This window comes from Capricornis sumatraensis, chromosome 3, assembly GCF_032405125.1.
Source record: "Capricornis sumatraensis isolate serow.1 chromosome 3, serow.2, whole genome shotgun sequence".
In the NCBI taxonomy this organism is placed as follows: domain Eukaryota; kingdom Metazoa; phylum Chordata; class Mammalia; order Artiodactyla; family Bovidae; genus Capricornis; species Capricornis sumatraensis.
This window is the reverse complement of record NC_091071.1, coordinates 38,562,260-38,584,106: the sequence shown is the minus strand read 5'-3', so window position 1 is coordinate 38,584,106 and position 21,847 is coordinate 38,562,260. Positions and strand designations below refer to the sequence as shown.

At 49.0% G+C, this 21,847-nt stretch overlaps 2 protein-coding genes and 1 pseudogene across 3 annotated transcripts in view; 1 reads left to right on the top strand and 2 right to left on the bottom strand.

Annotated features, from left to right (window-relative positions):
- On the bottom strand, window positions 1–293 carry LOC138076911 (large ribosomal subunit protein eL37 pseudogene; annotated as a pseudogene).
- Window positions 1–19,913, top strand: part of DNAJA3 (DnaJ heat shock protein family (Hsp40) member A3) — a 30,880-nt gene extending 10,967 nt beyond the window's left edge. Inside the window, exons 3-12 of one of the 2 annotated variants that reach the window (XM_068967467.1) lie at window positions 3,280–3,363; window positions 4,134–4,334; window positions 5,354–5,506; window positions 10,343–10,490; window positions 11,550–11,614; window positions 12,749–12,877; window positions 13,331–13,446; window positions 14,188–14,285; window positions 18,108–18,224; window positions 18,767–19,913. In XM_068967467.1, coding sequence (XP_068823568.1) covers window positions 3,280–3,363; window positions 4,134–4,334; window positions 5,354–5,506; window positions 10,343–10,490; window positions 11,550–11,614; window positions 12,749–12,877; window positions 13,331–13,446; window positions 14,188–14,285; window positions 18,108–18,211 — 1,098 coding nt within the window. In that variant the 3' untranslated portion in view covers window positions 18,212–18,224; window positions 18,767–19,913. The remainder of the gene's footprint in view (window positions 1–3,279; window positions 3,364–4,133; window positions 4,335–5,353; window positions 5,507–10,342; window positions 10,491–11,549; window positions 11,615–12,748; window positions 12,878–13,330; window positions 13,447–14,187; window positions 14,286–18,107; window positions 18,225–18,766) is intronic. The other variant, XM_068967468.1, reaches the window with a different exon arrangement.
- On the bottom strand, window positions 1,157–1,552 carry LOC138075532 (small ribosomal subunit protein uS10-like). Its single transcript, XM_068967370.1, has one exon. The coding sequence runs from the start codon at window positions 1,550–1,552 to the stop codon at window positions 1,157–1,159; it is 396 nt and encodes a 131-aa protein (XP_068823471.1).
- Window positions 19,914–21,847: the final 1,934 nt, after the last annotated feature.

The window sequence follows — 21,847 nt, the reverse complement described above, 5'->3', positions numbered from 1 at the left end:
TTAAGATGAACTGGATGCTACAACAGCTGCTCCCTTGGGTTTAGGTGCAATTCCTTCACAGAATCCATGCCTGATTCTGGGGTATACAGTTTTTAGGTGCCTCATTCGACCAGACCTGGTGGTATTTGGTCTTTTATCTTTAGCATTCCAATTATACTTTCTCTTCACTTGGCAGGGTAGCCACACTTGGCGGAAGTCGACTTCTGAAGGTGGTAGGCCTTAGAGGCCCAGCGGCAGCACCGCGTGTGCATCTTACTCCGTCGCTTTCCAAACGATGACCTTCCCTTGGTCATCTTGCTTCTGCTGCCGAGACCAAAGCCCTTATTGTAGTTTTGATTTGCATTTCTGTAATAATTAGCCACATTGAGCATCTTTTCATGTGCCCTTTGGCCATCTGTTTGTCTTCTTGGAGAAATGTTTATTTGGATCTTCTGCCCATTTTTTGATTGGATTTTTTTTTTCTTTCTAATATTGAGCTAGCTATATGAACTGTTTGTATATTTTGGGAATTAATCTCTTTCCCCCATTCTGTAGGTTGTCTTTTCATTTTGTTTAGCTTCCTTTGCTGTGCAAAAGCTTTTAAGTATAATTTGGTCCCATTAATGTATTTTGTTGTTATTTCCATTACTCTGGGATACGGATCCAATATGATATTGCTGTGATTTATGTCAAAAGTGTTCTACTTATGTTTTCCTCTAGGAGTTTTATAGTATCCAGTCTTATATTTAGGTCTTTAATCTATTTTGAGTTTATTTTTGTATATGGTATTAGAGGGAGAAGGAAATGGCAACCCATTCCAGTGTTCTTGCCTGGAGAATTCCATAGGCAGAGGAGCCTGGCGGGCTGTAGTTCATGAGGTTGCAAAGAGTCGGACGTGGCTGAGCGACTATCACTCATGCTGTTACAGAGGGTTCTTTTTATTTTATTCTTTTATATATAGCTGTCCAGTTTTCTCAGCACCACTTATTGAAGAGACTGTCCTTTCTCCATTGTATAGTCTTGCCTCCTTTGTTGTATGTTAATTGACCATTGGTGTGTGGACTTGTTTCTGGTGCCAGACTGTTTTAGACTAGCTGCACCATTCTGGATTTTCACCCATAGTGTGTGAGCGTTCTGATTTTTCTGCATCCTCGCCAATACTTACCTTTTTTTTTTTTTAACAACTGATTATCGGTTTATTAAAAAGGTTGTAACAGGCATCAGTAGTGGTGATTTCCACCTTGACTCCTGGCTCAATGCTGATGGAAGTGATCTGCTTGACAATTTCAGAAGGGCTCTGCAGGTCAATGAGTCGCTTGTGGATCCTCATCTGGAATCGATCCCAAGTCTTAGAACCTTCACTGCAAGGAGTTTTTCTTGTAGTTATTCTCAGAGTCTTGGTGGGTATCTGAACAGGTCCTTTCACTTTGAGATTCTTTTCCTTCGTGCCTCTGATCAGGTCAGCACACACCTTCTCCAGAGACTTCACGTTGCGGCTGGTGAGGGTGATCCTAATCCGGTGAATGGCCACCACTGGCTCCACAGGAGTCGTGCCGGTATCTTTAAAGGCCATGGTGTGGCGCGGCTTCCTGACTGCCTTGTTCCTCGGCGAGAGTGTACAGCGGTGAGTCAGGAGCAGGAGCAGGTGGCACTGAGCTCCACTGCAGAGGCGACTGTGTCTTCCTCAAAGAGCCTGTCTTTTTGATTCAAGCCACCTTAGCAGGTGTGAAGTGATAACTACTGTGGTTTTGATTAGCTTTTCCATCTTGGGAGAGTAAATAGCTTGTCTGTCCTTTTGAGCTGGAAGGTAAGGTACCTGGTGCAAAGGCAGGTGAAGACTGGCGAGATGGAGACTGGGACCAAGTTATTGGGGCATGTGAGGCCCTTAGCACGTACTAGAGATTTCGTTTGAGAGAGAGTAGAAACCATCCAAGTTTTTAGGTGTGAAAATTTAAAAATTGGGTAAAGTTGTGTAATTTGAAACTGAAAATTTAGAAAGTAGGCTTTATGGAACAATTGCTGGGGTTGGACCTTGATAAAAACTTTTCATGTTTACATCATTTAATCCCCAAGGCAGAAGACTTGGCTAGGTTATGACATGCTGCCGAGGCCACACAGCCAATCAGTGGCATTTAGGAGACTAAAACTCAGGTCTTTCTGAGTGCAAAGGGCCGTTCTTTGATCTCACAAGCTCATCAGCATTTCTTACCTTGGCCTGGAACCAGCCTCGCGACCCACCGTGATCTACTTTCTTGCCTTGCGAGCTCCCTTTGGGCCAAGCCTCTGCCGTGCTTCCATCACATGCTGGTGTGAGGGCCAGTGTCTTGGGTGCAGAGTGAGCAGCCAGCTGCGGGCAGGGATGGGGCCGGCCGTCCCCACAGTTCCTTTCAGCTTCAGGACTCTGAGCCCTCCTTGCCCTAGCACCAGGGAAACCCAGACTGGGAAGGCGTCAGTAAGCTGCAGCAGACAGTCAGCGCCTGCACAGGTGTCGCACAGCACTGCTCAGCGTGGCCAGGAGGAAACCTTTGTGTTAGAGCTGCTCAGCTCTCCTGTGTACCCAGGACAGCCAAGTTAGGATTGTGTTTGGATTTTTAATATTTTAATCTGTGTTGTTCTGAATTCAGAAAGTACAGAGAAGTGTGCAGTGAGAAGACCTCTCTTTCCCATCCATCCCCTCCCCCCTGTAGCAGTCAGCCTTTCCAGCTTAGTCTCTGCTCTTCCAAAACTAATTTATACAGCAGATAGATCTACTTATCTATCCAGTCATTTCCCTCTTTTTACACAGATGGTAGTCTAATCAGATTTACTCTTTGGCATCTCTCACAAAGGACCCTAAGTTCTAAAGAATTTTTATTTCTGTTGAGAGATTTGTTGCAGTTGAAAAACATATACACATCTCAGAGTTGAAGAGATAGTTTTCTTTCTTTCTTTCCCTTTCCCAAAACTCACTTTGCCGTTTTGTAATAAACTTGTGATCAGAAATGAAAACTGAACACAGTTCATGGAGTGTATGTTCTTAATTCTGGCTATGTGTGTTTTGCTTTTAGTTTGTGTTTATTGAGGTGTAGTTGACATTAGTATCAGGTGTACAATATAATGATTCAACATTTGTATACACTATGAAATGATCATCATGATAAGTCTAGTTAGAGATGATTTAGTCTTAAATCTTGTTTTAAGAATTGCTGTCAGTTGTGAAATCTGACAACTGCTGCAAAGGAGGTGAGCTGTGACTGGTGTCTGGGGTTCAGTTTTAGTGATCATCTTGTGTCCATACTAATTAACCATTTCCTCCCTTAGCTTGCCAAGAAATATCACCCAGACACGAATAAGGATGATCCCAAAGCCAAGGAGAAGTTCTCCCAGCTGGCAGAGGCCTATGAGGTAACGTGGCCCCCCCCAGTGTGTGCAGTCCCTGTCATTCAGCTGTGTGGGTGGGTCAGAGCGTGCTGCACTGGAAACCTGATGCGTGAGAAGGTTCAGTGGGAAGGCCATGTCCCCCTCCAGACCACCTTGTTGAAGGGGGAAAAAAAACAAACTTTGCAGTTCCAAAATGCTCACATGAGATCTCACTAGGGATCTCAACAAAGAACAGAACCCAGTAATCTGTATTCCCAGTCCCAGTCACTGGGACTTTAGCTGGGTCTGGGACCTTCTTGTCAGATTAACCAGTTCCGTGCCTGTTTGGTGACCTCCTCCTCGTAGGGCTGGTGGGATGGTGGATGTTGGAAAAGCAGAAACCACCATTGCCCTGGAGGAGTGTCGAATGTCATCTGAGAGCAAAGAGGGTGTGAAACAGCAGCTGAACAAGGGCAGAGTTAAATGAGTGCAGACCTCCTTCTCAGACTCAGCTGTGCTGAAGGGGTTGGGGGTGTGTAGGGTGTTGCATATCTGCTGTGTATGTGTGTCCATGCACATGTGTGTGCATCCCCCGCCCTGCCTTTACCATTTGAGGGTAAGTCACAGATGTGTTCTGTTTCTTCCTAAGTGCTTCTGTGTGTGTTCTCTAAGGGCAGGCTATTTCCATAGCCGCAGTACAGTTGACAGGATCAAGACGTTTAATGTCGATAGGCCACCGCCACCGTCTGTACTTGGTGTCCGTGCCCTGGGCCCCAGGAGCCTCGGGGGCACTGACTGCCGGGCTTTCTCGGCAGGTCCTGAGCGATGAAGTGAAGAGGAAGCAGTATGACACCTACGGCTCTGCTGGCTTCGATCCCGGGGCCGGCAGCTCTGGGCAGAGCTACTGGAAAGGAGGTCCCACAGTTGACCCAGAGGAGCTCTTCAGGAAGATCTTTGGGGAGTTCTCATCCTCCTCTTTTGGTGATTTCCAGAGTGTGTTCAATCAGCCTCAGGAGGTAAGCCCCTCATTTTGAAGAATTGTTCAAATTTCAGCTGCTAAGTGTGACACAAACAGATTTTTTACCAGTTTCTCTTTCTCAAAGAAAAAAGATAAAGTAGCTTAAATGGGGTGATTGGGAGGCAGCCATCTTTGTAGCAAGTGGTTCCAGTATTTGAAAAACCATTAATAATGTGTACATTCAGTTCTCCTGTATTCTTACAGTTGCTTAATCAGGGCAGCCCCGTGGCTCTGAGAGTCCATAGTTAGAGTAGTTAATTTATGTAGAGCCCGTCTCATTATTCTAGGAGACTCGGTCCATAGGGAGGCACTGCCAGTCCTGCTTCTTCCATGTTTATGTCTTGTTTCAGGCATTATCAGAAGAGAACCCAAGGGTGGGGGGAAGCGTTTTACAATGTAAGTTATGATTGTGGATCATTTGAACTGTTAGGACCACGTGCTGATATTATTTGTGAACATTTTCAGCTTGTTGAAAAGCACATTTTCCTTTACATAACAGGTATCTGTTGAAAATCGTGAGTAGAGCAGAATCAGTTGAGTCCCATCTGTTCTTGACTTGACAGAGTACAAGTTACAAAGTAAAAAGTGGCTAGGGGAACAGATGAGTTGGTGGAGCCATGAATAAGATTTTTAGGACAGTGAAAATACTTTGCATGATTCTATGAGGAAACTCTGTGTTATTATACACTTGTTCAGACCCATAGAATAGCCAGCACCAGGAGTGAACCCTAATGTAAACTGTGGGCTCTGGATGGTCATGCTGTGTCAATGTGGGTTCATCCTTGATTAAAAAAAATATATATATATCATTCTGGTGAGTGATGTTGATTACACGGTAGGCAGGCTGTGCACGTGTGGGGGCAAAGGTGTGAGAGAAATCTCTACCTCCCTCTCAGTTTTTTAAACTTAAAACTGCTTTAAAAAATAGAGTCTTTAAAAGAAACAGTAACTGTAAACTTTTAGCCAGCGCTCTCCCTTACTTTCAGAGCGATAACAGTGGTCCCTTGATTTCTCTAGTACATCATGGAGTTGACGTTCAATCAAGCTGCCAAGGGCGTCAACAAGGAGTTCACCGTGAACATCACTGACACCTGTGAGCGGTGTGATGGCAAAGGGAACGAGCCGGGCACCAAAGTTCAGCACTGCCACTACTGCGGTGGCTCCGGCATGGTGAGCCTGGTGGGCTTGCCTCCCCCTGGGGCTCCTGTCTCTGCCACCTCCCTGTGCTTCCCCAGGGGCTCCTGTCTCTGCCGCCTCCCTGTGCTTCCCCACCACTCCTCTTCTCTGTGTGCCAGTGTACCTAGGGCTTTGAGAGCTCTTTAATAGGTGGGACTCTGTGATCTAGAACCTTCCACATTGTCCCAGGAGTGCTCTGTACAGAAGGAGCAAGGAAATTCTGCTGTCTCCTCTGAAAATACGTTTTGGAGTATGTTGGTAATTTAAAATTGGGGGAGGGGAACTTAAATTTTGCTTGAAGTGTAATCGTTTTTTCTTTTTCTTTTTGGTAAGTTTTAGATATAATTGAAACTTGTAAGACTAGTATAAGTAACCACTCCCTTATTCCTTTTACCAAGCCTCAACAGTTGTTAACATTTTATCCCATTTGGTTTATCATTTATAGTGTATATTTTCTAAGAGCAAGAACATTCTTTTATGTAACTATGTTCTCAAAATCAAGAAATTTAATGTCCAAACAATACTGTTATCTGTACTTACTCAGAGTTTTTCATCTGTCCTTATCATGTTCTTTTGACCCCAGACTCAGGGTGCCAGTCTAGGACCTTGCATAGTGTCTGGTTGTCATAGCTTTAGTCTCCTTTAATCAGTAACGATTTCTCAGTCTTTCTTTTATGACCTTGACATTTTTTAGGATTGCAGACCAGCTGCTTTGTAGGATGTCCCTCAGTTGGGTCATCTGATATTTCCTCATGATAAGATTCAGATCATGCATTTTTTGACAGAAACAGCACAGAGATACAGTGCCCTTTGCATGGATCACGTCAGGAGTCATGAGGTGTCAGTTTGTCCCATTAGCGATGATAATTATATTTGATCCCAGTCAGTTAAGGAACTGTCCACCGGGTTTCTTCATTATAAAGTTATTATTTTTTCCTTTGAAATTAACAAGGAATTTGTGACTTACTTTGACACTATATAAACGTCCTGTCCCATCAAACTTATACCCAGTACTTACAGCATCCATTAATCAGTCTTTGCTTAAATCAGTTATTACTGTGACTTGAAAAATGATGATTTTTCTGATTCCAATGTCCCTTCTGTTTTTTTTGTTTTTTTTAATTAATTTATTTGGCTGTGCTGAGTTTTAGTTGTAACATGTGGAATCTATTTCCCTGACCAGGGATTGATCCTGTGCCCCTCCATTGGGAGCACAGTCTTAGCCACTGGACCAGCAGAGAAATCCCCTTTCTCCGTTTATTAGTTGGCATTCTACTGAAAGGAAGAGCTTTCTTTTCTTCTCCATGTATTTATTCTTTCATTTGTATCAGTATGAACTCACGGATTCTTATTTCATTCACCAAACCATCATCACTGTTACTCTGATGCACAAGCTGCCCCTGACTGTGCTTGTGGAAGTCTCTTCTGGCTGCTCCTGTATTCTTCTGGCGTGCCCCATCATTCTTTTGGCACTTCTTCACTTTGTGTCACAGCTTCTGTACACTTTCCTAGCCACATCCTGGAACCAGCCATTTCTCCAGGGAGTCCTGATTCCTTTCAACTGTCTAGTAGGATTTAGGAACCAAGATCTGTGCTCTCGGTGTACTCATTGTATCTGAAGTGTCACTGCTTCCAAGTCCTCTCAGCTGACTGAGACAGGAAATAAATGTGTGTATGTGAGTGTGTATGAGTGCACATTCCTGGGTCAGGAAGATCCCCTGGAGGAGGGCATGGCAATCTGCTCCAGTATTCTTGCCTGGAGAATCCGCATGGACAGAGGAGCCTGGCAGGCTACAGTCCATAGGGTTGCCGAATCAGACATGACTGAAGCGACTTAGCACACGCACACATGTGCACTTATAGACATATGTTCGATACCTATCTGTCTTTCCATATTTTTCATGTGATAGAGTATATATATATATACATACATGTGTACACTGATGTATCCATTTAACAAACCAGTGATTTCAAACTGATAGTTCCACTTTCAGCCCAACACCGCAAGGCTTATCTAGTCTTCTGCCTGCCTGTCCATATTTGAAACTAAATAATAAAGAGAGATTATTAATTTCTAACAAAGAGAAATCTGGCTCTGGTTACCCTGTGTATTTACTCATTTGCTCAATCCTATAACATACAAAAAGTAATTTGAGAACTGTCACTCATACCACTGCAAAAAGCAATCCTGCTTAACTGGCATTTGGGTATATGGCCAAAATACTGTGCTCAGCTTACTCAGATCACTTCTTTTTCTCCCCCTTCACTGTGATTATATTATCTGCTTAAAATGCAGGTAGGTTTCCACTGAATATGTTTGTATTCCATTTATATGGTTTCTTTTTTGAAGGGGGTTGGGAGATTCTCTACTGCCCACCTTTAAAATAAAATCCTTGTCTACCTGCAATGCAGGAGACCTGGGTTCAATTCCTGGGTCAGGAAGATCCTCTGGAGAAGGAAATGGCAACCCACCCCGGTATTGTTGCCTGGAGAATCTCATTGACAGAGGAGCCTGGCAGGCTACAGTCCGTGGGGTCACAAGAGCCGGATACGACTGAGTGACTAAACCACCGCCAAGTGTATATGGTGGCACAGAAGTTATCTTTGAGTGCATAGAAGAAAAGCATAAAAAAGGAAACAAGTCCCTGATAATCTCACTTTTGATGTGTCTCCTATCAGTTGTTGATGAGGAATATCATTTTTGTTTTATATTAACTAGTTTTGGAACAGGTTGTATATGCAAATCATTGAAATTCAGTGGGTACAAATCGAAAGCTGTTGTACAATGAATCTCCCTCTCATTCTAGACTTTTACCCATTGAATTCCACTCTCCAGAAGCATCCTTTCTGTCTTTCTAGATGCAAGTCTGTGTAGACATGTGTGTCTGTGTGTGCCTTGTTTTCACACCAAAGATAGAACACAACTGTTAGCCCCAGCTGTACCTTGATGGTTTTGTTTTGTTTCTGGTTCTCACTGTGTTTGGGAAATAGTCTACGTTTATAGCTGCCTCAGTTCTGTGGCCACCGTATTCCTCCATATGGATAAATCCCCTTTTGTTTAGCCAGACCCTGTTGCTGGATGCCTGGGTTCTCATCTTTTCATTTTTTTTTTTGGCTAAGCTGAACAGTTTGCAGGATCTTAGTTCCCAGATCAGGGATTGAACCCAGACCCTTGGCAGTGAGAGCAGAACCCTTACCACTGGATCACCAGTGTTTGTCATTGATTTTAGTTGTATTTGTCTTTTGACTTTGAATGTATTTTTGCCTATTTGTGTGTGGATTTCATCATAGTGAAATTTTTCCTATTTTTCGTTTATTATAATGAAGGCATTTTTCTGTATCTTTGAATACTTTTAAACATTCTCTTTGTTGACTGAATAATAGTCCACTGATGGGGGCTTCCCTGGTGGTCCAGTGATTGAGACTCAGAGCTCCCAATGCGGGGAGCCTGGCTTCGATCCCTGGTCAGGGAACTAGATCCCACATGTAGCAACTGCAAATCCCATGTGCTGCAACTAAGACCAGGAGCAGCCAAATAAATAAATAAAAATAAGTTTCTTAAAAAAAAAAATAGTCCACTGATGGGAGTCCGCAGTTACCTGTACACAATCCTATAGCTTAGTCTGAAAAAGTAAAATTGTGCCTGCTTTCCTCTAGAGTGCGCCGTTGGAGAGGATGAAGATTGCTGTGGCTATCGTTTTACCATCGAGTCACTGCCTCTTGTTACAGATACTTTTTATTGATCCCAGTTCCCTCTCACACCTGAGGTCCTTTCTCTCCAAGGTCCTGAATTGTTGTGACTTTCTTTTTTCTATTTCTTTAGTGAACATTGAGATAATACGGTAAAACTGAAGGGTGTCTATGTGCAGAGATTTTTTTTCTTCAACATTGAAACAAAAATATTAAAATAGAAATTGAGGTCTGTGTACATTGGTCATGATGCATCATAAAGGTGAGAGGGAAAGGCATGTTGCAGAGTGATAATGCAATACACTCTTCTTGTAAAATTTTTACTTAAAAACTTCTTTGTGGTGAGAAAGAGAGTGAGTGAGTCATGGGAAGAACACCTCAAACTGAGCTCCTATGAGCAGGTCACCCTGGGAGTCAAGGTGAGGGGGAGATTAATTTTTTATATATCTCTGTATCCTTTGATTTGCTACAACAGCGTGTTGATAATTTACCCTCACCCCCTAAAAAAACCCAAGGATGTTGAGTTAAAGAAAATGGTAACTGAGTTCCATTGCCCAGTGAAGAGCTGATGGGAGTGGCCACAGACCATAAGGCCCCACTTGTGCAAGGGGCTGGGAGCTGAGGAGGCTCCTGGAGGACTGGGCTGAGGGTGGCTGCAAGAGGAGCTGCTTGCCTCCTTGCAATGGGCATCTGTGACAAGGGGGTGCTGTGGGGGGCTGTGGGGGACAGAGGCCTATGCTGCTCCTCCCTTGGGGCAGGCAGGGGCAACTCTGGGTGGGAGTTGCTTCCAGTTGTCACTTTCCTCTTTCTTTCCCAGCTGTCCCTTTTGTAAAGGGAAGAGAGGGTTCTCTTTAAAGCGATTTGCTCAGCTCTGGGGGCTTGAGGACCTTCAGTAGAGAGGCAGTGTCTCATTTTTCAGTCTTATACAGTCAGGTGTGGTTCGGGATTCAGGAAGCAGTGTGCTCTAGGTCAGGTTAACTGTGAGCTCCTGCAGCTTGTGCTCAGGCAGTGTGTTGTAGTGCAGGCATACACCACACATATGGGTCTTCGGTGAGACGTTTCTCATGCTCGTTGTGGTCCCAGGGCCTTGCTGTCAGGGTGCACTGGTGTCTAAGGGTCTCATTTTTTTTGTCTTTGTAGGAAACCATAAACACAGGCCCTTTTGTGATGCGCTCCACGTGTCGGAGGTGTGGTGGCCGGGGCTCCATCATCACGTCTCCCTGTGTGGTGTGCAGAGGAGCAGGACAGGCTAAGCAGAAGAAGAAGGTGGTGATCCCCGTGCCTGCCGGTGGGTCTGGGCTCCTCCACGCATGGGGGCTGGGAGCTGAGGCCACCTGCCCTTGTTTCTGGAGCTGAAACTCAGGGAGAAACCAGAGTCTCATGCATTTTCCTCTGCACCAGTTACACTTAAGATCTGCGTGTGTCATAAGGAAATGGCACCTCGCTTGCCTGCCCTGCTCCTGCAAGAAGCAGCTCCTCCACCTCTTTCTGTCCCAAGGCCAACATTGTACCCACTGTCCGCCCAGCTGGCCAAGCCACCCTCTCTGCCCCCAGGGCCGGCCTATGACCCCCACCCCCCACCCCAAACTAATCCTATTCCTGGAGTGGTCTTTGCACAGGGTGGTCTGATTACATCTCACACTGTTGAAGACCCTGTGGCAGTTCTCAGGGGCCAAAAATTGGCCTCCTCTTCCAGGCCCTCCTGGTCTCAGCCTCCTATCTTCTTAGTCTCCCCCTTGTTGCCTTGCTGCCTGCAGCTTCCTCATCCCCAGGGGAGCCTTCTGGAAGCATTTCCTTAGATGTTCCTTTGGAGCTGTGATCTTTTCCTTCTAAGCAATTATCTCTGTTTGTAGTGATACATGGTGTTGTTATTCAGCTAATAACTGTCTCCCCTGTGGATGTGCTCAGTGGCATCCAACTCATTGCAGGGACTGCAGCCCACCAGGCTCCTCTGCCCATGGGCTCTCCAGGCAGGAATACTGCAGTGGGTTGCCATTGCCTTTTCCAGGGGATCTTCCCCACCCAAGGAGCGAACCTGCTTCTCCATCTCCTGCATTGGCAGGCGGATTCTTTAGCTCTGTGCCCCACTAGACTCTAAACTCACTGGGATACTAGGTGGACCTGCTGGTAAACTTGAATAAGTGAATAGAAGGTGCTTTCATTTGGTTATCAATTACTATATGCCACACCTTTGAAAAGTTACACTTGTTTTACTTGTTGCTGTATTGGGTAACTGTGTTGTTCCTTGTTAACAGGAAACAGGAATGAGTAAGTGGGTGGGTTGTAAATAGATCCAGCGTAGAAAATGCCTTCAGACATCCCAAAATAATTGTTCTCTTGCTTACAGGAGTCGAGGATGGCCAGACTGTGAGGATGCCTGTAGGAAAACGAGAAATTTTCATCACATTTAGGGTAGGTGCTCTGTTTGCGCAGCCTCTTAGGCCCATGGTCTCGTGGAGAGGGTGCAGCCCAGGCTTCTTAGGGGTGAGGTGAGAGCTTCACAGAATGTGCCTGGCTGTTCAAGTTTCTAGTCAAGTAGTGGCCAGCTCAGCAGGATGATTAAACATGTGTTACATTAAGCTTTTGTGCTAAATGTGGAGAGAACAAAGTTACCCCAAGGTGTTTACAAGTTGGCCACAAAGCACTCATAAAAATACAGAAAACATCTTTTATTTTTTATTGGTGTATTGAATTGTTCATGGGGACAGTAAGTGCCAGAGCTACAGATTTACGTGTGACGTGCAGGCAGAGTTTTCTGAGGCAAGGATAACAGAGGAAGTGGCACCTCTGCCACTGATTCTACCAGGCATGTCCCTAAGGAGGTGCGGCGGGCAGAGGCAAGGTGTGTGCCAGCCTCGTCTACAACGGTGAGACACTGCCAACGGCCTGCTGTCCTTCGGGAGGAGTTGGCGAGGGGGCCGCACTGTGGGCACCTCGGAGCAGAAGCTGGAGATGCACAGGTTTTTGTGAGACGCCCTGATAGCTCTCAGTTACGGACAGGGAGCGAGCAGGTTGCAGGCCGAGGAACGAGGTCATCTGTGTAGTTTCAAACCACGTGAGGTGGTGTCATGTATTGTTTAGGGACATGCAAACATGTAGAAAAGGTAAACAGACGCTCCTAGGAAAGATACAGACTAAACGTAGCGGCTACTGTGGAGGGGTAAGCAGGAGGGGGAGAAGTCACCTGTGTCCTGGTCTTCTGTGACCTAAGCAGGGTTGTGTGTACAGCGTGTGGTAATTACTTGTGCTGATTTACATATGTGTGAAATATTTCATCTGTGTTTCTAATAAAGTAAGATTTTTATATTTTTTAAGTTTTCAAAATTTAGTTTTATTTCCCTCAAGACTTGAACGGCTTCATCTGAGAGGACACTGTGGCATTGCAGTGAAGGAAGAAGCTGCCCTGTAACTCCCGGAGCCTGGGGAGGTGGGCACTTTGGTGAAAGTACACTGTCTCCCTGGATGCTGCACACTGAGCCGCGGCTGTGGTCTGCTCTCCAGAAGGACTTCTCTGAGCGTTAATAACCCTCCCGTGCTTGACCCTAGGTGCAGAAAAGCCCTGTGTTCCGGAGGGATGGCGCAGACATCCACTCAGACCTCTTCATCTCCATAGCTCAGGCCATCCTCGGGGGCACCGCCAGAACGCAGGGCCTGTACGAGACCATCAGCGTGACGGTAAGAGTGCAAGCACGTTCTCACTGCTCTTTTTGTTTTTCTAAAACGGGAAATGGCTGAAACCTGGGAACAACCTGGCGGAAGGCAGGAGGAGTGTGGGCCATGCCTTGGGTGTGATTCGGCCGGGAAGCAGCTCCTGGGCCATGTCCATCCTGCTGGGCTGGGCAGCGGCCTCAGTGGCGCCCCGGGTTGGCTCTGCCTCCTCCCAGGTCCTAATCCCTGAGCTCCCTCCCTCCTGCTGTGGGCTCTCCACCCCAGACTCCTGGCCCCAAGCTCGTCACAGGCTCTGCTCAGGGTAGACTCAGCCTAGCCAGTTTCTGTGTGGTGTTTGGTGGGTTTGGTCTAGAAACCTGAATGGAGTTCTTTTCGGGAGTAAGATTGTCTTCATGTCGTGAGATGTTTTCATTTGGGCAGCTGGAGGTGGAGGAAAACCTGAGGTTCCTTTCTTTGTAGATCCCCCCTGGGACTCAGTCAGACCAGAAGATTCGGATGAGTGGGAAGGGCATCCCGAGGATTAACAGCTATGGCTACGGAGACCACTACATTCACATCAAGATCAGAGTTCCAAAGTAAGTGCCACCTGGTGTGGCGAAGCCCACCCACTCTCTGTAGCTTCCAGCACCAGCAGGAGCCGGTCGAGGACTTCTCACCTCCTGGGCAGGTGCTGAGCCCGACCGCCAGCCTGTGTGGCACTTCTGCTATAAGCACTGAGGCTTAGGCAGGTTACTTCTCCCTCTAAGTCTGTCCTGCCCAGGTGCTCCTTCTGAAAGTGGACGTGATATAAAAGTTTGACCTTGCTGAGTTGCTGGGAGATGAAATGAATAACCCATAGGGAGCAGTTAGCTATTATTGCTGCTCTTGGTTTTATTATCACTCTCGGGTCGCTCTCCATCTGAGAGATGATCTAGAACCAGCTGGCGGCAGGTATCATGTCTGGCCTTCAGGAGAAAAGTCCAAGGGGGAGCTGTGGACATCTGGAACGGGGCTTGCCGACTCCTCTCAGAGGGCTGGGTTTCCAGCACTCTCTTTAGTTAGATAATTTCCTGCACACACTTGTAACAGCTTTTCATTCCTCTGGTAAACTGTTTACCATGGCCACAGTGGCAGTTGTTTAGAACAACTCAGGGTAGTTGAAGAGGTTTACATTACAGAAGCTTTAAGGGTGTGGGCTCTTGGGTTCAGGGTGTGCCTGGTGCCTGGGTCGAGGGTCCTGCCTTTCCCACATGCTGCATGGGGACTGGCCACGTCCACGTCCTTTTGAAGTGCTGCCCAGAGGAGCCACTCGGACACTGACTGCGCTCGGTCCACAGGAGACTGACAAGCCGGCAGCAGAGCCTAATCCTGAGCTATGCTGAGGACGAGACCGACGTGGAGGGGACAGTGAACGGTGTCACCAACACAAGTACTGGTGAGACAGCCCCGCGGCCCGTGGGAGCCCCCCAGTACCTGGGAGGGCAGACGGTTTGGAAGCATGTTGGGGTTTCCACTGGGGAATCTTCCTGGAGTCTCCAGAGGGCCCAGTAGTAAGAGAGGGGCTGAGCGTTGGGCAGAGTGGCACAGGGCAGCCACACTCTGGGGAAAGCTGGCCAGCAGGGCCCCCCGCCCCGGCCCTCATCCTCTGTGCACGTGCTGCTGACCGAGGTCCGTGAGTTCTGTGACGCTTCCCTCCAGGGATCAGCTCTGTGTCTTAGGGCTGCTCTCCTGAGTTCTAGCCTTGGTTCTGCCACTTGCCCTGTGACCTTGGGCTCATTCCTGCATGAGATCAGCTTGTAGCCACTAAAGGAGGAGATGTATGTCTTCCTCGCCCAGAAGTCTTCCCCTGGATTTCAGAGTGTCCTGTAAACAGCAGCTGCAGCAGGCTTAACGACCCCAGGTCTGCCTGTGTGCAGCAGGTCTAAACTCTGAGCTTCTAGGGCCGTGAACAAACCGCCTTGTTTACTCTGAGCTTAAACATCTGTAGAGTGCAGTTAATTATTGGTGATTGGTGAGTAGCCATGCCCCCCACTCTTGACCTCAGGCAGAAGCTTTGGCTACAGGCACCTTGGCTGCAGCCCTCCTCCCTCTGGATGGGGGTGCTCTGCCCTGATGAGGTGCTCTGCTGGGATGGGGTGCTCTGCCAAGGAAATGCTGTTCCCTGTCAGTTGGGCCTCCTGCTGGGCTGGGACAGGCCGTGCTGAGGGTGAGTTGGCTTCTGCTGCCCGATGTATTGCCTCCTGGTTGTACCACGTTGTTTTTGTCTGGGTCCTGAATTTTCTGTCACCTTCTCAGAACTTGAGTGGTATTAGATTAGTGTACAGTCAGAGCAGGTGATCAGAGCTGGGGGTGAGGTCTTGGTCTTGGAGCCCTGGGGCAGGGCTGGGAGTCCCAGTGGCAGCACCCTTTGCATGGAGTTGGCCGAGCTCCCCTAAATCCAGGGGACCAAGTCCTCTGTGAAAAAACAGCTGCCACAGATTCTGTCTGTGGCCAACTGGGCATAAAGTGAGCACTTACTTTAGTGGTTTGGTTCATAGACTTTTTCATATTTTCTTGTTACTGTCCCTTGGACTAAAAAGAAGTGGGGATGATTCTTCCACATAACTCTTCTTATGCACCTCTAGGTTTTTTTCCTGAGTCCCAAATAGTCCCACAGTCATAGAGCATGCGAGATTTGCTCTGCAACCAGCTTTCAGCCATGTGCCCCTCCCCCAGGGGAACTTTAGGTCTTCCTGACTGAGCTCTGAGTGAGACCCTGGGCCTTGTTCACTGTTTGCATGTCGGGTATTATCCACCAGTTGTTATCAAGCCCCTTCCTGAGAGCTCAGATTGGAAGTTGATCCTGCAGTCAGTTTCTGAGTAATGTCCTCGGTTCTCATCCTGTTAGCTCATTCCCTCTCCCCTCGTTTAGCCGAGATTTATTGAAAGGCTCTTATGTGGCCAGACACTTTGCCAGTTCTTCGTTTTAAATTTCTATTGACGTAATTTTGCTGAATATATCATGATGTTAACATATGTGTTGCATGTGTTTGTGAAGAGTTCATAAAGTGAAATGAGTGTCCTGAATTATTTTTTTTTCCACTCCCATTGTCATTTCAGAATTGTATTCAGTGGGAAATATGGCTCCCAGACATAATTATTTAAATGGCTTTTAAGAATCTTAGCACTGGAATGCACTGTTGGTCAGTCTGCAGCCTGGGTGTGGTTAAGCCTCTTGTTACTGTGAAGAAAGTTACTTTTGCCATCCATGTGTGAGGACATGGTGCACACAGTAACCTTTCCCGACGTCTGTACTAAGATGCATCCTACTTATTCAAGTAGAGCCTGAATCTCTGCTATTAAAGTTACACTGGAAGCATTTGCCTGCAGTCATCAGTGATTCTTAGGCTAGTGTGTCTCTTAATAGCCCCCAAGTGCCCGTGGAGATAGTCACTGCAGATGCAGACTGAGTCCTGGGTGTCTTTGCTTTCACCACGGGAAAGGTATCGGGAAGGCATTTGGAAAAGTTACCATTATGTAGGAAAACAACCTAAACGTTTTTGGTGGGTTTAGTATCGCTTGTTTATTTTTGTTCTCTGTAGCCCCTGCTGAAAACCTTAATAATGGCTGGCCCTGGCTTTGTTCCCAGTCTGAGAAGCAGAAAAACCTCACCGAGCTGGGGGCCTGGGGCACTCTGAGGTTACTGAGTGACCTTTTGGGTTTAGAGACAGCATGGCTCATTGTTTGTGTTTGTGGATTGTCATTAACTCCTGTGACGACCTCTGTACGTCCATTTAGCTGTCGTGCAGGAACCTCTTCCAGAGCTTGGATCCACCTGCGGTCTCTTCTCTGATGAGCTGACGGCATTGACTGTTGAGCCCCTTTATTTAGGCAGGGTGGAGGCAAGAGGAAGATGAGGAAAAAGACATTTTAGTGGAACAAGAGGCACTCTGCTGGCTCAGTCTGAGTGTGTAGTCAGCTCACGTAGTCAGACTGTGCATGTAGACCCCGCACCTCTGCCTGTAGGGTGGGTCCGGTCCTCAGATGTCACCCTGGAGTCCTGTTGGCTTCTGTTTCTCGCACTGATGGTCACCGAGCACTTGCCATATGCTCAGAAGCGATGACCAGAGAGATGGGGTCCCTGCCCCGCCCAGCTTACAGTGTGAGGGGGGAAGGCCAACAGGCACTGAACCCCCAGGTGAGTGCCAGACCTTGCTCATGACACTAGGAGCTTGTACCTGTGGAGAAAAAGGTGGTACAGATTCATGGAATGAGCGTTACCTGGTTATTCATCACCTTGTAAAGAGCCATGGATTACCTTCCCCACCTCTTCTGGAGGCCTGCTGCTCAAAGCTGTGGGCCTCTCACCGACAAAGGCGTCTCAGACTGAGATCTCGGGGACATGGGCATTTGTCCTACACATTGCCCTTGACATATATCCCCCCCACACTGACATGCGCTAATTCTCCTGGCACAATGAAAATCATTGAGTCCAGTCCAGCTCGTAGTGCGTTGGTCCTCTTGCCTCGTGGGTGGCCGATCTTTAACGTGACGTGTTTGTGCAGAGGGGTCTCACGGCCCCTCTGAAAACAGAAGGGCGGCCACCCCGTCTTGGAGCATTTGGAGCCGGGTGCTTGCCTGGTGACACACGGGGCCCTTGGCTGCCCCGTCCCAGATGAGCAGTGCACATGTCCTGGGGTCCCCGGTGCCCTGGAGATGGTCTGTGTGCACTAGCTGGGTGTGGAAGCTGGTCAGTGGCTCTCGGCACACGCTCTTCACCTTCTCAGAGCCTGGGCTTTGGTGTCTGACTGCTTGGGTCTGAACTCAGACCTCCTGCTCGCTTATTTGGTCTGTGACCTTAGTCATGCCACCTAACCCCTTTGTGCCTCTGGTATTTGTTTCTTTCATCTGGAATTTACCTGTAAGGTTATCGTAAGGATTGACTGAGGTACGGACGCCATGTAGCCTGGCCTGGAAGGCATCGGCGCTGGCTGTTTTTCTGTTATGGTTGTTAAGGTGGGACAGCTGCCTGATGTCCCTTTCTGTTCCTTGTTTTCCTCTTGAGGGCCAGTGACTTGGGGAACAGTTGGGATGCTCTAAGTGCTGAGTCATCTGATGAACGGGACAACCCTGGACAACCTGATACGGCCACCTCTCCTCTCGGGTTGGCGCTTGGTGGCTCTTGGAGCGCGAGCCCTGGGTGGCCAGGCGGGGCCTGGGGCGGGCTGCGAGGAGGTCTGCACCCTTGACCCCAGTTCTCTCTGCTGTTTATGCCCAGGTGGCAGCACCATGGATAGCTCCGCGGGAGGCAAGGCTAGGCCTGAGGCTGGGGAGGACAAGGAGGGATTCCTTTCCAAACTTAAGAGAATGTTTACCTCCTGATATCCCAGCCGAGGTAGGAAAACCCCTGAGGTTCCTCCCCTTCATGCCCCTCTGAACTAATGAATCCCTGTTTTCCCTCATTTTAGCCAGTATCATCCCCCGACCCCCAGAGGTGAAGAGGTTCTCATCTCAGGCATGGTGTGAACCCAGCCTCAGCCCAAGGGGAGCTGGCCAGTAATGCAGGGCTGAACCACCTCCTGGAGCCCCCAGCCCTCCTTCCACCATCTCCCGGGGGCATTGCATCCCGCCATGGTGGGAACCAGGTTGCCCATAGTCACAGAGGGCAGGTCACAGCAGAGCCAGGCCTAGAACTCAGATCTCCCCAGCCCCACCCTGTCCTGCCTGGGATGTCTAGGGCAATGTCAGCTTTAGTGTGGAGTGGGGTGGGGCAGTGATGGGAGTCCTGCTTGCTCACCATGGTGTCTTAGGACACACCTTTCATTTGTGCTGGTCCCTGATGGCGGGGGCTCCTTCCCAGGGACTGCAGAAGTTCACCAACAGGGCGTGTCCTTCCTGCGAGGCCAGTGAACTGTACCCGTTTGTGTCTTGGCTCAGGAAAACGGTCCACCGGGAACTAGGCAGGGAACAGCAGCACCTCCTCATGGCCAGGGCACCTTGGACGCAGGAGGATTCCCTACGGCAGCACCGAGCCCCTGCCTGCAGAGGCCTCCGGACCGCCTTAGCAACAGTGAACTCACGTGGCCACACAGCTCTTCACGGAAGGTTGCGGCATATGGGACAGACTCTGGGCAGTCAGGCATGGCCAGCCTCAGGGCTGGTAGTTTCCTTTCCGTGGGTAGGTAACTTGGCCTCTTCAGGCTCTGGCAGTCAGACGGCTGGACACTTCCTGCAGAGCTGAAACTCTTAATTTGGAACTGAATGTGGTTAAAGAATTAAAGGCCATGCTTACAGCTTGAAAATGAAGCCTTAAGTTGCACCGAGTTGTGACGTGATTGATTTCCTTCTCAGCAAACCTCCGGGACGTTCCAGAATGAGTCTTTCCTGACAGGTTATCCTTTCCAGGAACCTGGGGCACACACCCCACTGGTGTCACCCACCCTTCAGCTGGAGTTGGTTTTAATTCCCAAAGGTACTGAGCAGCTGGAACCTGGGGCCTGGAGGGCCTGGGTTGACACCTAGAGGACAGTCCCTGGAGAGTTCACTCTTGATCACATGGGCTGTGACCTCCGTCAGGAGGACAGGGTGGCCCTGTCCCCCGAGAGTTGAGTTGTGTTTTTCTAAGGCAGGCATGAGTGGGGCTCTTGCCCTTCTGCCGGACCACAGCCAATGTGGCCTGGGGCTGACTGAGGGCCTCTCAACCCCAGCCCTGCCCCGCTGCTATCAGGGCCTTGGGTCTCACCACTCACTTCTGACTTGTGTTCAGACGTGTGTTTAAATTACTCAGTGCTGAGAATCATTGACTTTTCCCGTACGAGTGTTTGTTTAGAGGAGAGCGCAGTTTCAGCAATCGAAGATTCTCCAGCATCCAGCCAGACCAAGCACCATTTCCCAGCCTTGGCTCCTGGGACGCACAGGTTCCCCTCTGTTTCCAGATTCCCCCGCTCTGGCAAGACAGGCTAATGGAGAACCCTTCTGATTAGTGTCCTTTCTGTTTCCCCCCCATAATTTACTGAAATAAAGCATCTGCTAGTGTGTGCTCTAAGAATGTAAAATGATTCTGTATCAATGTAAATAAGATTATCTACTGCAAAGAGATATTTAAAACCTGAATTGTGGTCATCTCTTCTTTGAAAGAGTTTGGACAGCTCTCTGCAGGTGGCCCAGCAGCAGGTGCTCACCTGCCCGTCAGGCCACCTCACATCTGCTGGCCTTCCTGGGGGTGACTGGAGGTGGCTTTCCTCAGCATCAACCCCACCGAGGGACAGGTATCACTCTGACAGGTGTGGACCCTCCCAACCTGAAGCAGGGAGCTTATCCTGCAGTGATATCCAGCGTGTCGCTTTTACTCTGGGAGCCCGCGCCTCGAAACACCTGCAGTGTGGCCTCCTCAGGTCCCTAAGTGTCACTGCCACCATCACTAGACACTTTTTGTTTCCTCCATTGTTTTCAGAGGAATATTAAGGTATTTTGTGTGTATTGTGGTCTTTGTCTGGGCTATGGTGGCTGGAGTGGTCCCCAAGCACATGACTGCCCTGCCCCGGGGTTCTGGGCTGAGCAGGCTGTAGTGGAGGTGGGGGTGGGCACTTGCTGGATTGGGTGAAGAGGCTGGGAAGACCTAGTGGGCAAGAAGGAGGCTCAGAGACTTCCTGCCAGTCTCCAAACTCTTCCTCCGTTGAACAGAAGTTTGCCAAGCACCTACTGTGGACTCAGCGTGGGCTCGGCAGGATCTGAGACCCCAGGGTATGGTGGTGGAGGGCTCAATCACGTCTCTCTTGGCACCTCAGGTCTTCTTCCTAGAGAAGTCAACCAAAGCCATGTTTTTTGAAACTAGCAGTCTAGACTTGGAAAGGGGAAAGTGGATTTTCTTTCCAGTGAGACATCTTCACGGCTGTGCCAAGGCATTCTTCCCTCCGGTGGTCAGAAGGTGGCAGGGCAGCATCTGTAGGTTCAGGTCCCCCTCGAGGCTTGGCTGGACTGAGTTTGGCTCATTCCCACAGCTGGCTCCTGAGATCAGTCTCCTGACCCCTCTGCAGCCTGAGGTGGGGCTGGAGCATGAGAGGAGCCATTTAGAAACACAAGAGAGTGTCCCTAGGGCGCTGGGCCATTGTGGCTGGGAGGCGAGCACTTGCTGAAGTGCCTGGGAGGAGGGCAGACGGGGAAGGCACTGGAGGCTTATGAGGCCTGACCACGAGGGGCCCAGGGAGTTAGATGCTGCTTCTCCCCAGTTCCCCCATGTAGTCTTCATAGCAGCCCGGCCAGGGGGTACCAAGTGAGCAACCTACCCCAAGAGGCCTGGTGTGAAATGGCCAGCACCGGCCGGAGCCTGCCCTCAGCTCCCTGCGGCTCACCCTGGAGCCGGCGAGGCGGGCTTTCCTTAGGCTTGGTGCTGGCCGAGGGCTACTCCTGGATCCCGACATCATGAGTCAGGGTTCCAGCAGGTGAGTCTCCCCTCCAGAGGGCCCACGGCACTTGGGCGTCACAGGGCTGGACATGGATGACCTGTCAGGTTCTCCTGCTGATACGGGTGGGCTTGGAAGCCTGTGTCAGCACATCTGCTCTCTCCTACCGTCCTGGGAGGCCGCTCCCTCGGGCTGTCCCTGTGCCCCTGAAGTGGGCCCTCCTCCAGTGTTCATCCCCCCTGCTCTCTGCAGCCTAATGTCGGTCCGCAGTCGTCCTGCACATTGGCGTCTGGCTCTCCTGCTAAACCAGACTCAGGACACGGTGCATAACTTTCCTGGTTAACATTGTGTTTAGGGTCTAGCACACTTGATAAGTTGTCGAAGAAGTGCTTATGAATCAACAGATTGAATGAATTTGGCAGCCCTGCTATCCTTTCAGTGCCTCTGCGGGTCCCAAGGCCACAGCAGGGTAGAGACCGCAGTGGACGTCCTGCAAGCTCACAGAGACACCAGTCTCCCCACTGGCTGTGTCCTCTGGGTCTTCGGTTCTCATCTCTATAGTGAACAGGAAAGGGAAGCCATCCAAATGCCTGGGGGGCTCTGCCCACCGAGCAGG